At 38.9% G+C, this 16449-nt stretch overlaps 1 protein-coding gene across 1 annotated transcript in view; it reads left to right on the forward strand.

The window, feature by feature from the left end:
* The window catches only part of Rars2 (arginyl-tRNA synthetase 2, mitochondrial), a 54654-nt gene extending 38401 nt beyond the window's left edge, over positions 1-16253 (forward strand). The window contains exons 9-20 of the mRNA XM_048353859.1: positions 1266-1424; positions 3731-3837; positions 4556-4651; positions 7308-7368; positions 9903-9979; positions 10625-10749; positions 11518-11585; positions 11670-11779; positions 12181-12276; positions 13658-13732; positions 15372-15435; positions 16093-16253. Coding sequence (XP_048209816.1) covers positions 1266-1424; positions 3731-3837; positions 4556-4651; positions 7308-7368; positions 9903-9979; positions 10625-10749; positions 11518-11585; positions 11670-11779; positions 12181-12276; positions 13658-13732; positions 15372-15435; positions 16093-16179 — 1125 coding nt within the window. The 3' untranslated portion in view covers positions 16180-16253. The remainder of the gene's footprint in view (positions 1-1265; positions 1425-3730; positions 3838-4555; positions 4652-7307; positions 7369-9902; positions 9980-10624; positions 10750-11517; positions 11586-11669; positions 11780-12180; positions 12277-13657; positions 13733-15371; positions 15436-16092) is intronic.
* The last annotated feature ends 196 nt before the right edge of the window (positions 16254-16449 follow it).

A 16449-nucleotide genomic window follows, 5' to 3' on the forward strand; every position in this document is an offset into this window, starting at 1 on the left:
TGGGAAGAAAAAGTTGCTCTTTATTTTCATTAACCTTTATCAGAAAAGAGCATTTTCTCCCAGTATTATATCACAAATTCATTTTTTCATACATGGTTATGTGCATGTGACTGCAGTAACCTTTGTAATCCTTTGTGTTTTATACATTTATAAACATTTGAGATGGGAGTCTATAGGTTTCACCAAAAGCTCATGGTGAAAAATGGTTACCTCTGTCATGAGAATAGTAAATTCTCATGATTATGCTTTATTTATTTATTTTTTTGTTTTCTAATTGTTATTATAAAGGTGATCAGTTAGGTAAGGTTAAAAGTCAGGTAATAAGTACGTTCCTTTTTGGATAATGTCACCCCTTCTCTTGCTCTCTCCGTTTTTCCCTCCTATCCCCATCTAGAAGTTGTATAATTCACTTTCAAAATAGTGTCTAGTGAGTGTAAAGGGTTATTGTAGAGGAGAATAAGATTGACTCCATCTTAAATTCACTGAGAACTTACCCGCCCTTGAGAATTGAAAACAACTCACTAGCTTGTTACTTAAATGTTATCTCCAGTGACCGCATCACTATTGGAAAACAGCCAGTCTTTGTAAGCACTTCGGATTCCAAGAAAAGTCAAAACTACCCCAAACTGTTTGGATAAGTCACTGCTTACTGTGTTAAGATTGTGTAGCCTGCTTGCCCACCTGAGTTGTTGTTTTTTTCCTTTATAAGCCCAGCCTAAAAAGTGATTGGGGGGGGTCATAATTATAGCTCCCGAGTCTGTGCTGTGACCCTGGCTGGTCAGTTTACCCTTCCCCCAATACATCTATGGGGGGGTGGCAGTTACAGCTCCCAAGTCTGTGCTGCAGCCCTGACTGGTCAGCTTGCTCCCCGATGCTTGGCGTGAAATAAACCTTATTATACTTTTGCATTGTGCCAGTCTCGTTCCTTTGATCACGGACTCTTATCAGTGAATACCACTACTGCATTTGTTTTATTTTTATTTTCTTGTCAATACTGGGACTTCAACTTGGTCCTCATGTTTACCCAGCTGGCATTCTACCACTCATATGATGGCTCCAGCAGGCTTTTGGCTGGCTGTTTTGAAAATATTTATCTGGCAGACTTTTCTGCCCAGCATGACTTCAGAAATTTGATCCTCTAGATCCCAGCTCCCTGAGTATCTATGATGCGGATGGGGGCCACTGCGCCCAGTTATTTTCCTCTCTGCACTAGAGATAACAGTGTCTGGTAATGTCCACCACTTAATATACTATTATACTTTCAGGTTTATGTGCAAGTTAATAAAGAAGCGGCAGATGATAAAAATATAGCAAAATTGGCACATGAGTTCTTCCAGCGTTTGGAACTGGGTGACACACAAGCCCTTTCACTGTGGCAAAGATTTCGAGATTTGAGTGTTGTAGAGTACATTCGGATTTACAAGGTACTGTAAATTCTCCTGTGTTCTACCATCAAGGGGTGTATGCAGCTCTCCACTGCACTACTGCTTCCTAAAGCTGCTCCTTAAGCTCATGTTTTAGCATAGACTTTGGGAAGGGTTGGGATTGAGAAGGATGAGGGGAGAATGATGCAAGGAGTGACATAGATCAAGTTTCGTTGTATTTTGCTTTCTTGAATGGTGACTCCTTTATACAAGTACTTAAAGATGAAAATAAAATTTAAAAGACTTGCAGTTGAATGGAAAATTAGAATTCAAAGATTGTTTTGATGAGTTAACCTACAAATAACCTTGAAGCAGTGTCAGATGACAGTTTTTCTTTCCTTCTATCATTGCTTCACTTTTTCTTATTCATCTTTCACTTCCTTTGGTCTGTATACGGTAGGTATACATTCATTTTTAATGAATATTTGAAATGGGAAGTATGCAATAATAAAAGAGACAAAAGCCTTTGCTATTGTGGAACTTACATGCATGGAGAGATAAGGCCAAAAATGTAACCAAGAGATATAGTCTGATAGCGTGCATGATGTGATCAACAGTTGTGTTCTGTGTGTGAATGAGCAGAATTTTGGTAAAAAGCCCATGCAGCTGGAGTAAGTAAACAATCTGGAAACCACTAGGACATAGTTGAAGAGGCTTTAGGTGGAGCATAAGTACACCATTCTCTAGGGCTGTGTTTTGTATCTTTCTGCTAAGGTAGGAATATTCTGGATCTTTGCTAACCACAATGGCAACCACTGGCCACAAGGTGGCTAAAACACTCAAAAGTATGAGTAGTATGACTGGAAGCTAAGTCCTCCATTTTATTCATTTTTAACATTGTCCTGCATTTTTATTGTAATTAAATATTATAATCATGTAATATTGTAAAATTATTATCACAATCATGATTCATGCATGGTCAGTGACCTTGATAATGGCTACATTATCATTGATAATGTGTTATTTGTTAACGTTATTCGTGTTAACTGTATGGTGTGAGAGTTTCGCAGAGATACATTCATATAAAATTTCTCAGTTTTCGGCATTAGGAGATCTGAATTGCTGCCCCGTGCTATACTACATTTTCTCCATTGTCTTCAGACTTCTTTGTGCAGACTTCTTTGTGCTGCTTTGTACTACCACCAGTTTGGGCTTGCATATATCATTTGCTTGACCTATCAAGAACAGATAATTACTGGGGGAGAAAAAGGTAACACTGGAGAAAAGTGGGTTTATAGACTGGATTTAGTTGTATTATGAAACCTGTGTATTCATACACTTCTCATTCACTTGTCTATAAGTACAGTTTAGTTACTTTAGTATAATTTCTATATGAAAGTATTCACCCCTCCTTTTATTGTTTATTTCTTAGTATCTTTGAAGGCATGAAAGCAGCATTTCTAGCAATCAGTTAGCTTTTCATTTCAACCTGTAGGACTGTTAGGCTTTTATTTGGGGGTGGGGTGGGAGGGACTGTAGTTTGAACTAGTTTGAGCTATTACTAGTACCCTTGTTTGAGCTAGCTAGAGATCTATCACTTGATCCACACCTCCAGCTCTGTTTGTGCTAGCTATATTTGGGAGAGGATCTCATAAACATAACTTCCTAGATTGGTCTTCTGCTTTCAGCCAGGATTATAGGCCTGTGCCACTAGCACCTAGCTGTTGATGGTTAAGTAAGAAAGTAGGATAAGGGCTTTTTTCCCCCAGTAGTCTAATAGATACAAACTTCAAAGGAGTGAGGGATATACTCATTCCTTTTATTGATCAAAGTAATATTAACCTACCAGGCTCATGGGAAGAGTGTAGCAATGACTAGAGGAGTCAGAGAGTGGCACGCTTCATTAAGTCTAAAGAATTTCCTTATCCATAAGAAGCTATGCTCTCAGCCATGTCTGTCATCCAATCCAGTTTGTGCTCGGGGCTTTATCTCATCAAAGAAAATGTGGATATGCAGGAACCTTTTTCCTTCAGTTCTTCACTCAGTCACTGTGCTCCTTAGGTACCACAGTGTTGTAGAGCTTGTAGTTTAGTACAGATGCAAAGAAGTACGTGCAATAAAGAAAAAACTTCTCAGTTTGATTTGATCCTAAATTAAGTGGCCACATGGACCTTGTGACCTTGGATTTGAACAAGTTCCACTGGTGTGCTTGGAGGCATTGGGGAGTTTCAGCAAAGGAGCAACTTGATCTAAGCTTTATTTTCCTCATCTGTATGCCAAATGTTAAAGCATGCTTGATTTTGTCGTAGTGTTAAGATAATTGGAGATTTAACCAACATTTTTTTTTCATTTATGAATTCTTTTAGCGCCTAGGAATATACTTTGATGAATATTCTGGAGAATCTTTTTATCGAGAAAAATCTCAAGAAGTCTTAAAGTTGCTGGACAGTAAAGGACTCCTACAGAAAACAACGTATGATTGGGTCACTATTATTTAGTAAAGTTATGGGTGTTCTTTGAAGTTGGTATTGCTATTTTGTTTCAGTGAAGAACAACAATGTTGCATGCAACATTTTAATCATTGTTTATAGCACTTTCTGCTGCTCAAAGTACTTTTTCTGCCATAGCAAATGACTATTGTTAAAGGAGAGGTGTGAATTACAGGAAATGTGAGGTCTGCCTGAGGTCTCACAAACTGACAGAGTAGATAGAATTTGAAAAAGAAAGTAGAATTTACTTCTTTGCCAAATGTTTTAAAAAAAGATTAAAGACAGCTGATGGATAAAAGGCAGCTTATGGATATAAATGGATATAATTGGCCTTTGAAAGAATAAAGTTCAGAAATTAGGAAGTAGCAGGAAATAGTTGAAGCAGAGATGTTAGTGAATTTCCATGGGATTCTGCTTCCTTGCATATGCATAATAAAGTTCTTTCCTTACAAGTTTTGACAAAATTTATATGTCGTGTATTTTGATGTTTTTGTGTTTATGTCTACACACATTGTAGCACATCCAAGTCATTTTTAGTAGATTCTTACTCATAGTTATTGTTTGTTAGTTACAGCTTGAATGACTTGCTTATTGCTACTTGGGTGACAGTTGCTACTTTGGCTTCTGGTTTGCCAGAGTAGATAATCTACTTTGAGATCTAAATTGATTATGTTGCTTCACAGTTATCTTTTTCCTTTCTAGAAAAGGAACTGCTGTAGTGGACCTCTCCGGGAAGGGTGACCCCTCTTCCCTCTGCACTGTAATGCGAAGTGATGGGACTTCTCTCTATGCAACCAGGTTTGCCGCCTCTGATATTGGAATGTGTAAAACATCATGATCTTTATCCGATGATTAATGCAAGATAATCACTTCACCCTCAAAATTGTTAAACGATCCTAGTTACCGATTATAGGTCTTTTGCTTTCAATATTTTAAAATATGATTGGGTTTCTATTTATTGTCAGAAAAGTGACTCAGAAGGCTAGGAATGTGGTCTAGTGGTAGAGTGCTTGCCTAGCATATATGAAGCCTTGGATTCAATTCCTCAGTACCACATAAACAGAAAAAGCTGGAAGTAGTACACTCAAGTGGTTGAGTGCTAGCCTTGAGCAAAAAAAAAAGCTCAGAGACAGTGCCCAGGCCCTGAGTTGAAGTCTCAGGACTGGCAAAAAAAAAAAAGTGACCCCCAAAACTGCCAAAAATTGTTGAACCATTGAATATCCACAACAGAATACATTGTACTAGAAACTATTAAAATGAGGGCATTTAAAAAATAATCACTTATTTAGTACTTTTATACTTGTACATTGGCAGGAAATATATACCAAAAAATGTGGCTGTACTAGTGACTTAGTGGTGTCTAAATGAATTAAAGGCCATCTTTCATTCACACCAGTATCAGACCTGCTGAAGAATAATACCATAGTCACAATGATTGTCATTCATTAATCTTAGGATAAAGAACATGACATCTTATGCATACTGCTTGTATTGTTTCGACCTTCTCCATGACTCACTCTAGGGGAGGGAGTGGCCACTATTTATAAGAACCAGGTTTATTAAGCACATATGATTTCTGGGATTAAGCCAATATGAAGAAGAAGGAAGGACAATAAAACAGTCAAGCAACATGGCCAAACCCAAGAACTGTTGTTCAAAGGCTCTAGTGGGTCCCAAGTCTAAGCTTAATTATTTTTAGACAGAAGATAAGAATGTAAGTTTATGTGACCAGGAAGCCTTCATAAGGAAATGAAAAACTAAGATGCTCTTAGAGTTGAACATTTACATACTGAGGAGTATAGTACTTTATGAAAAAAAGTTACTTCCTGTGTAGAAACTAAAAGATCCAAGATTATTTCAATTAACAGTCTGTATAGATTTCTCTTGGCTTGAACTCCCAGTTTTTGGTGATAAGACTGTTACTGGTACAAGGAAGGCATCTTTCATGTAGAAATTTTATCTCCTGCTTTTAAGAAACACCATAAAGGCCAGGGTGATCTGGTATCTGCTATTTGTCAGATATCTTTAACTCAAGACTGCCGATATGTCAAGACGTTTTTAACTCTTCAGCTGTATCATTACTTTAAGTCCTTAGGACAGGCATCCTCCTCCCTTGTACTAGGGCCCTGCAAATGACCAGGACCTGTTTTTCAAAAAGTTCATAAATGCCTTTTTCTGTCTTGGATACTTCTAACATAAAGAACGTAATAAACCTGAACTGACCAGTTCCTTTACCTTTCAGCCTGGACTGTAAGAGAAGGCCCTCTAGTACTCTGGGACCTCCTCAAATTTGGGCTCAGGCATGCTGCTCTGAATATAGCTCAAGAAGTATTTCCATCTAGGTTTTATATTAGGTCACAAAACATGTTATTTTATATCTACAGTTTTATGGACTTTAAAATATAGGAGAAACTTTATGGCACAAATCATGTCCAAAATACATCTTAAGGGCTGGGGATATGGCCTAGTGGCAAGAGTGCTTGCCTCGTATACATGAGGCCCTGGGTTCGATTCCCCAGCACCACATATACAGAAAACGGCCAGAAGCGGCGCTGTGGCTCAAGTGGCAGAGTGCTAGCCTTGAGCGGGAAGAAGCCAGGGACAGTGCTCAGGCCCTGAGTCCAAGGCCCAGGACTGGCCAAAAAAAAAAAAAAAAAAAGTAGAAATGCAGGGGCTGGGAATATGGCCTAGTGGCAAGAGAGCTTGCCTCGTATACATGAGGCCCTGGGTTCGATTCCCCAGCATCACATATACAGAAAATGGCCAGAAGTGGCGCTGTGACTCAAGCGGCAGAGCGCTAGCAAAAAGAAGCCAGGGACAGTGCTCAGGCCCTGAGTCCAAGGCCCAGGACTGGCAAAAAAAAAAAAAAAAAAAGGAGAAATGCAATAAACCAAATAAATTGGTTTAAAAAAAATACAGGAGAAGGGCTCAAATACTAAAGCACTTGTTCAGCATGAAGCCCAGTACTGCCAGAAAAATAATTGTTGGAAGGGGGAGGAGAGAACAAGAGAAAATGTACTAGAAAATAGCTTTTAAGTGACCTAAGATTTTGAAAGTTCTTAATAGTACTAATATTTTTATTATTTTAATTCTAAATTTCTTTAATAAAATGTATTTGAAAATAGTGACATTTTAGAGGGTTCTTTTTAATAGAGACTTAACCATAAAACATTTGCCTGGTACTTCGCCCAAAGCTGTTTTTTTTTTTTTTTTTATTGCTACTTGTTCTAGAACTTTATGTTTAATGGATTTTTCAAAAGCACTTTTCCAAGAACATTTATAATTTCTTTTCCAAAGTATAATTTTGTGAATATTTTGTCATGATATATTGTGACTATATAAGCACTCACTTAGGTTGTAGGGTAAGAGTTTATAAATAGAAAAGGCTCATTTTTATTAAACAGGTTAAAGTAATTATTACTCAGATCTGTATAACTTTACCCATATTTTTCAGAGATCTTGCAGCTGCAATAGATCGAATGGAGAAATACAATTTTGATACAATGATTTATGTGGTAAGTAATCAGTATAAAGAATGAAAGGTAGTCCTAGCTACTCAGGAGGCTGAGATCTCAGGATTACGGATTGAATCACGGTTTGAAGCCTGCCTGGGCAGAAAGGTCTGGGAGACTCTTATCTCCAATTAATTGCCAAAAATATGCAGTAGAGCTGTGGCTGAATTGGTAGAGCACTAGTCTTGAGCAAAAAAAAGCTCAGGGACAGCACACAGACCCGGAGTTCAAGCCCTAGGACTGTCAAAAAAACAAAAAGGTTGTGACACCTACCTTATAAAAAGAGACTGTGTTGCAAAACTGAGGGAAAACAATTTGGTCAAGCTTCAGAAATAATTCATTATTTAGTATAGAGTGGCAATTTCTGTTTAAAAATTGTTTTACAAGACTTAAGTATCTTCTTGGCACTGGTAAAGTATCTGTGGGCACTGGTGGCTCAAGCCTATAAACTTAGGAGCTCAGGAGGCTGAGATCTGGGGGTTGCAGTTTGAAGCCATCCCAGGCACACAAATTCTAGAAACTCCTATCTTCACTTAACCAGCAAAAGCAAAAAAGCCAAGGGAGAGCTGGAGACTCTGAAGTTTAAGTATCAAAAGTTCATATTGCTTCATAGTTATAAAAAATTATCCATGTCAGGAAAATCATTTTATAAAATTAGTATGTACATGTCAGTGTAGAGTAACCCAATTGTTTGAAAGAACTTTTATTCTAAAATAGCTTAAAACTCACAAGAATATTACAATATTTCCATGGTCCCTCGGCTCCTGGCAAAGATAATACCTTACATGATCATAGAACTTTGTCAGTATCAGGAAATTAACATTTGTAGAGGCTGCATTCAAATTTTACCAGTTTCTCTGTGTACTTTTATGTGATTTGATTTGATTACATGTATAGATTTTTGTAATTATCACACCCAAAATACAGAACTATTTGTATATTAGTTAACCCTTCTTAACCACTTAATAACCACACCTTCCAACCTCAACTTTGTCCTCTATCGTAAATTTTGTGGATAAGCTTATAAAAGTGGAAAACCATACTGGATGGGCTGTTCGACCATTCTGAGATAGACTTTGCACCTAGAATAGTGAATGCCTTTGAGACCCATCCAAGCTTATTGTTTCAGTCCTTGGTTCCCTATATTGCTGAAGGGAATTCTATTTCAGTCATTTTTTGAAAAAGGACTTAAAAAAAATACCTCCTTTTCTACTAAGAAAGTTATCAGCAACCATCTTTGTAAAGGCTTACTTTGGTTTTCTTAAAGGTAAAGGTCAGAACAGTGCATTGGGAATGTGGCTTAGCGGTAGAGTGCTTGCCTAGCATGCATGAAGCCCTGGGTTCAATTCCCCAACACCACATATACAGAAAATGGCCAGAAGTGGTGCTGTGGTTCAAGTGGCAGAGTGCTAGCCTTGAGTAAAAATAAGCCAGGGACAGTGCTTAGGCCCTGAGTCCAAGCCGCAGGACTGGCCAAAAAAAAAAAAAAATGAAGCCAGGGACAGTGCTCAAGCCCTGAGTTCAGGCCCCAGGACTGGAGGGAGAGGAAGGGGGAGGAGAGGAGAGAAAGGAAGGAGGAGGGGGGGGAAAGAGATCAGAACAGCTGAGAAAGGAAGAATTTAAATAGAATATTGAATAATTCCTTTTGACTGAAAATGCTGCAGCTCTTATTTCCCTCTCCTGTAAAGCACTCAGCTTGGAAATTTTAAAACAATTTTTGTTTTTGTTTTGTTTTTTGCCAGTCCTAGGGCTTGAACTTGGGGCCTGAACACTGCCCCTGGCTTCTTTTTGCTCAAGGCTAGCACTCTACCACAGCACCCTTCTGACTTTTTCATATATGTGGTGCTGAGCAATCGAACCCAGGGCTTCATGTATATGAGGCGAGCACTTTACCACTAGGCTATATTCCCACCCCTTTTGTTATTATTTGTACAAAGGGGTTACAGTTCCATAAATCAGGTTGTAAGTACAATGCTTTTTTGAGTGTCACCTCTTCCTTCTCTCCCAATTTCCCTCTGCAGTTCCTACTCATAAATTACATAGTTCATTTTTTACTTTACGTACACTGAATATAATGACTGCATTGGCTCGCCCTTCCTCTTTCCAGTTCTGTCTTTCCTTCCCACCCAAAAAAGAAATGTCTTGCCAGGTTCAGGTACTGGTAGCGTTTGCCTATAATCCTAGGTTCTCAGGAAGCTGAGATTAACAGATTAAGGTTCAAAGACAGCCCAGGCAGAAAAATCTGTAAGATTCTGTTTCCAAAATACCCAGCAAATGCTAGGACTGGAGGCCTAGCTCAAGTGTTACAGCCACTAGCCATAAGCAGGGAATCCAAGTGAGAACTTGGGGACCTGAATTTAAGCCCTAGCACCAGCACACATGCAAAAAAGCATTGCCTTTTTGTGTTTATAACATGTTGTTAGACAATGACTTTAGTCTGTCAAAACTATAATGTTCATTTGATTCAGGTTTGGCCTTATTTTTATATATTGGTTTATCACTTTTTCTTTTAATTTTTAAATACATTTTCTTCCAAGACAGATAAAGGGCAAAGGAAGCATTTTCAGCAAGTGTTTCAAATGCTGAAGATGATGGGATATGACTGGGTAGAAAGGTAATGTCTACATGGTTCACAATTACCTCCTTAGGGCTACTAATGGTTTTTTAGGTATTCCAAATCTGAAAGTGTACCTACCTTGATTTCCATTCAGACTTCAGTTTAAACAGATTTAGGTTTCATAGTAATTTTGTCCTGATAAATGTTTACAGGTATCTAGTCTTAGTGTTTTGATTTCTAACAATATTAACCCCCTATTGTTCCTAATAAAGCCAACCAATGATTTAATCACATTAGTAATGATGTCAGTGAGGTGAAGCTCTATGCCCAATATGCTTTGTGGCATACAGCAACTCACATCTTGTTTCGTTTTCTTTTTTTTTTTTTTTTGGCCAGTCCTGGGCCTTGGACTCAGGGCCTGAGCACTGTCCCTGGCTTCTTTTTGCTCAAGGCTAGCACTCTGCCACTTGAGCCACAGCGCCGCTTCTGGCCGTTTTCTGTATATGTGGTGCTGGGGAATCGAACCTAGGGCCTCCTGTATCCGAGGCAGGCACTCTTGCCACTAGGCTATATCTCCAGCCCCGTTGTTTCGTTTTCTTTATTCTTAAGACCTCCAATACAAGAATAAAGGTCAGGCTACTCTATGAACTGGTATTAGAACACAGTGGCAGCTTTTGATTGACAAACGCCCCTTTATTTCAGATGCCAGCATGTGCCCTTTGGAGTAGTGCAGGGAATGAAGACTCGAAGAGGAGAGGTCACTTTTCTGGAAGATGTCTTAAATGAGATTCAATTAAGAATGCTACAGAACATGGCCTCCATTAAGAGTGAGTTCACTTTTTCTGTGTTTTGCTGGACTTTGGACAATGTGATTTATTTAACTGTCCTGTCACTGAGCTTTCACTAACTGTGCCAAAAGTAGCTTGCTTGCATGAATTTCAAATGCCAAGGGGATTTTAGGCTGGCTGCTCAGGAGTTATTTTTATCATCTGAATTGATATAACCTTGGTCCTCTTTTCATGGACAGCTGCAATATCATAATCCAATTATCTGAATTATTCTGTGAAGTTCCTATGTTATAACTAACAGTTTGGCTTCAAGTCATAAGTTCATATGACTTTAACTTTCTCATCCTAAGCATCTGGTATCTATTATATCTTAAAATATATATATTTTTTAAATTCACATTTAGGGGCTGGGGATATGGCCTAGTGGCAAGAGTGCTTGTCTCGTATACATGAGGCCCTGGGTTCAATTCCCCAGCACCACATATAAAGAAAATGGCCAGAAGTGGCGCTGTGGCTCAGGTGGCAGAGTGCTAGCCTTGAGCGGGAAGAAGCCAGGGACAGTGCTCAGGCCCTGAGTCCAAGCCCCAGGACTGGCCAAAAATTTTTTTTAAAAAAAATCACATTTATTCCCTGTAATACAAGCAGGAAAAATATGTTTATCTTATGTCAGCTAAATTTGGAAGGTAAAATGCCTGCTTGCTTATTCTTGATTGTCAGCATAGTTTGGGCAGGTTTTTTTTTTTTCCTCTGCTTTAATCTTAATTCAAAGTGCCCTTCAGGTTAAAGATGTGCCTTTGTCTGTTTCAGCCAGTAAAAAACTTGAGGATCCACAGCAGACTGCAGAGAGGATAGGACTTGCAGCACTCATCATTCAGGTCTGCTATGACTCTTTCACCTATAAGTCTTTTAGGTTTGGTACTTGAACAGATCCTAAGGCTGAAAACTTCCTTTCATTTTAGGACTTCAGAGGTTTACTCTTATCTGACTATCAGTTCAGCTGGGATCGTGTTTTCCAGAGTCGAGGGGACACAGGAGTCTTCCTCCAGTACACACATGCTCGCCTCCACAGGTAAAAAGAGGCCCCCATTCTTCCCAAGGCTGAGAAATGAGGAGTGCGGTTTTTCAAGTCTTCGTTTTTCACCTTTTCCAACATTTTTTAAAACTCAAACACAGCAAATCTTCTATTAACTATTAAGCCCTATGTAACAGGTGCTTTTATGTATATTACTTTATCTCACCCTCAGAATAACAGTGCAAGAAAAGGGTTACCTACGTTTTATAAAGAAAAAAGTATGTAGGGAGAATTAAGGATTTGAGTCACACAATGTTGACATACACGTTTAGGTCTGTAGTAAGGAAATAGCATTCTTACTATAGTATACTGTGAGGTAGTGTTCATCACACAGCTATACGACCTTAGATGATTTGTGTGTCCCTTGAATGTTTTTAACTGTAATCCTTTGGTAACAGTTTGGAAGAGACTTTTGGATGTGGTTATTTGAATGAATACAACACTGCATGTTTACAAGAGCCACAGTCGGTTTCAATTCTTCAGCATCTTCTCAGGTATGAGGGTTTTCTGTCAGTTTTGCTATTTGTTGAATTGCCTGTTGGTTGTTGGTTTTGCTGACTATTAGGGTTTCAGGCATTGGTTGCCTCCTACCTTCAGACTTTTCCTAAAGATATGTCCCAGAAGTGATTGTTACCTTTGAGGGCAGCTAGAGGGCACAGATTAAACCATTGCTTAAAGTCAGTCTCAAAAATATTATCATCACTGAATTAGCAAAGATGCCTAGCACCCTCTAGTCCATTGTCTGGAAAGTAAAGCTTGATAAACAGATAAGCTTTGAGTTTTAGAAAAGAGCATCTTTTTGACCTCTGTGATCAGTCAGGGAAATTCCTGCCTTTGTGTAGCTTTCCAGAGACCTTAAGTCTTTGTCTTACCTCCTGGTTTCAGCTCAGTCTCAAATCTTATTTGTCTTATATCCCCTACCTACACTGTAGGAAACCACACCCTGTAGATGTGTCTGTAGAGATTAGTTTTCAGAAAGGTGTGATTGGTTATGAACAGGCAGTTTTCTTTGATTGCCACGCAGTGGTCCAATGGTTCTTTTTCTGGGAACAGAAGAAATTGCTCACATCCATCTAATTTGGAAGGGTTTTGTTGTTGTTGTTGGTCATGGGGCTTGAATTCAGGGCCTGGATGCTGTCCCTGAGCTCTTCTTCCTCAAGGCTAGTGCTCTACCACTTTGAGCCTCAGTGCCACTTCCAATTTTCTAGTGGTTAATTGGAGGTAAGAGTGTCACAGACTTTCCTGCCCGGGCCAGCTTTGAACTATGATCCTCAGATCTCAGCCTCCTGAGTAGGATTACAGGCATGAGCCACCAGCACCCAGCTACATCTATTTAATTTGGAAGAGAAAAAACAAGCCAACTTTACTTATTAGCCTTGAGGGTAAACTTTGCTAGCTTACAGATTTGCTTTTCAGCATGGCTACAGGCTTTGTATATTCGTTCTAACTTCCATAATTCAAGTCTTTACTCTGACCTAGGTCTTGTTGATAGCAAGATTGGCTTTCAAAGATTTTTATATATTTGCCTTTTTACATAGTTGTGGGGGGTTTGGCATACTTTTTCCTAATGATGTCAAGTCAGTGTTATCCACCATCCTTTAGCATCTTTTTTTTTGGTCCTGGAGCTTAGACTCAGGGCCTGAGCACTGCCACTGGCTTGTTTTTGCTCAAGGCTAACACTACCACTTGAGCCACAGTGCCACTTCCAGCTTTTCCTGTTTCTGTGGTGCTGAGGAATCGAACCCAGGGCTTCATGCGTGCTAGGCAAGCACTCTACGGCTAAGCCATATTCCCAGCTCCCATTTAGCATCTTAACATCTAACTTAGTATAATGTACATAGTTTATCCCTGCTTGCTGTTCCTGTCATCTTTTAGGTTCGATGAGGTGATTTATAGAACATATCAGGACCTTCAACCCAGGCACATTGTTAGTTACCTTCTAACTCTAAGGTAAGTATAATCTTCCCATTTTCAAGGCATTTCTTTCATCTAAACATTACCTATAAGTAAATCCTTTCCCCTAAAAATTGTTATGCTCTTGTTTTAACTCACAAGAATGCCTTTTTCATCTTTGCCAACTAGTAAGTCATAGACTCGTTCCATGATATATAGAGAATCTGATGAATAGGAACCAACAATGATGGAGGAGTTACAGCCAAGTGCAATATGTGTTGTGATATAGGCAATGATGTTCACCCAACCAGCCTGAAGAGATCAGAGGGCTCTCAGAGAAAAGAGGGAGATAATAATTAGGAGAAGCAAGAAGTTAGGAAGAAGAAAAGGCCCAGGTAGATTAAGAAGTACAAGAATAGTCATTTGGAGGAATGAGAAATGCGTGTAGGACAGTTGGGCCCATAAGAGTTTTTAAGCTATGGCCCAGAAAAATCAATTCAGCTAGCAGGTAGAGAAAGGAGTGGGATACAAGTTATCAGTGACAACTTGATAAAAATTCCATGGTTATTTTTGTGAAGCTTTGAATAAAAGTTGAGTCTTCTCTTAATGGAACAACACCTGTGTCTCCCCATAAACCTAAGAATGGAAATTGTGATTTTGCTTAAAATTTAGAGAAATTAGAGAAGTCAGAGACTTTTTTTTTTTTGCTAGTCCCTGGGGCATGGACTCCGGCCATGAGCACTGTCCTGGCTTCTTTTTGCTCAAGGCTAGCACTCTACCACTTGAGCCCCAGTGCCACTTTTGGCTTTTTTCTGTTTATGTGGTGCTGAGGAATCAAACCCAAGGCTTCATGCATGCAAGGCAAGTACTCTACCACTAAGCCCATTCCCAGCGCCCCCCCCCCTTTTTTTTTTTTGCCAGTCCTGGCACTTGAACTCGGCCTGAGCACTGTCCTGGCTTGGTTTTACTCAAGGCGAGCACTCTACCACTTGAGCCACAGCACCCCTTCTGGCTTTTTCTATATATATGTGGTACTGAGGAGTCAAACCTAAGGCTGTTTATGTATACGAGGCAAGCACTCTACCACTAGGCCATATTCCCAGCTCCAAGTCAGAGACTTTCTAGGGCTGTTTTCTCAGTTATACATATTTTTCTTATCCTGTCTCAGATTTAAATAAGCTTTTTTTCCTTTAAATTATACTTCTGTACAGCTGAAGAAGCCAGAAAGCCTTTTGAATCACTATGGGAATGTCCTTGCATCTTTTCTGTGACACATTGTTATACTTTGCTGCCATATCTCAACAGCAAAAGTCCTATAAGGAAGAGCATCAGTGTATATGCAGAGCAGGTTAAAAACTGTTCTCCAACCTTTCCACTCTACCGAGAGGAAAAGACTCTCCCCTTTCATTTTAAAGGAAATCTAAATAAGGGAAACTGTTAGAAAGGAATAGCCTGTATTTGTAAAACTAACAAAATTAAAATCTGAAGAACCTGCCTCTTGAAAGTAGAACCAAGACTAAAAGCATAGGTTCAGTAATAGAAAAGCAGTGAATTCCAGTATTCACTTTGGTTACTTTCTTTAGTGACTGCAGGCTTCAACTTTAGTTGAGGGAGTAGGGCTAGATATTAGGCTTATATCTACAGTAGGCAATTACTGCTGATTCTCATTACGATTTCCCCCCTACTTTTATTTCAGTCATCTTGCATCTGTGGCTCACAAAACACTCCAAATAAAAGACAGTCCACCTGAAGTGGCTGGGGTATGTTACATATCTTCTTCATTATCCTTAGCAGCCTCAGACTGGTAAAGTGTTCTTAGTAACAGTTTTTTAAACTTTGCTAAAATATCATTTAGACACAGCTCTGTACTTCCTGACTCAGATAATGATTTTAATTGGGCTGTGACAACCAATGCTCATATACTTCTCAAAATACACTGTGAAACACATTTCCCTGCATTAGGTGTTAAGAGTGATTAATTCCAACTCCTACTCCACAAACCCTTTTATATCAGTCTTACTGTTATAGCTGCTAGAATTTATTTTCCTTGCCTATTGTCAATCTACTACACTTTAAAGTGTTTCTATTTTAAAGACTTATAAACCAACCATTAGCAGGGTGCCTGTGGCTCACGCATGTAATCCTAGCTACGCAGGAGGCTGAGATCTGATAATTGCAGTTCAAAGCCAGCCAGGGCAGAAAAGTCCCTGTGAATCTCCATCTCCAATTAACCATTCAAAAACTGGAAGTGGAGCCATAGCTCAAAGTGGTAGAGTGCTAGCCTTAGGCAAAAAAGCTAATGGACAGTGCCCAGGCCCTGAGTTCAAGCCCCATGACTGAAAAAAAACAAAACAAAAACCTAACCATTTTTATTTAGCTAGCATGTTATTGATACTTAATTATTCCTTATTTTGCAGGCCAGACTTCAGCTCTTCAAAGCTGTCCGTTCTGTCCTAGTCAATGGAATGAAACTTCTTGGAATAACACCTGTTTGTAGGATGTAATTTCTAATTAAAATGGACTTAAATTTTAAAGTATTAAAAAAGAACTCTATTTATTTTAGATGGCTTTTTCAGAATAGAATTTAAGTTACAATTTTGTGCCAGAAAACTAAGTTGAATCCTTTAAACAAAAAGAATTAGGACATAAATTCTGGCTTAAGGTCTCTTACAACAGCATTCTTTCACGAACTGTTCTTGTAACTGAGATCCAGTGTTTTTAGCATATGTTGGTGGTAGGGGGTTGATTTTTTTTTTTAATCTGGGCCAGTTCTG

This window comes from Perognathus longimembris, chromosome 9 (assembly GCF_023159225.1).
Source record: "Perognathus longimembris pacificus isolate PPM17 chromosome 9, ASM2315922v1, whole genome shotgun sequence".
Classification (NCBI taxonomy): domain Eukaryota; kingdom Metazoa; phylum Chordata; class Mammalia; order Rodentia; family Heteromyidae; genus Perognathus; species Perognathus longimembris.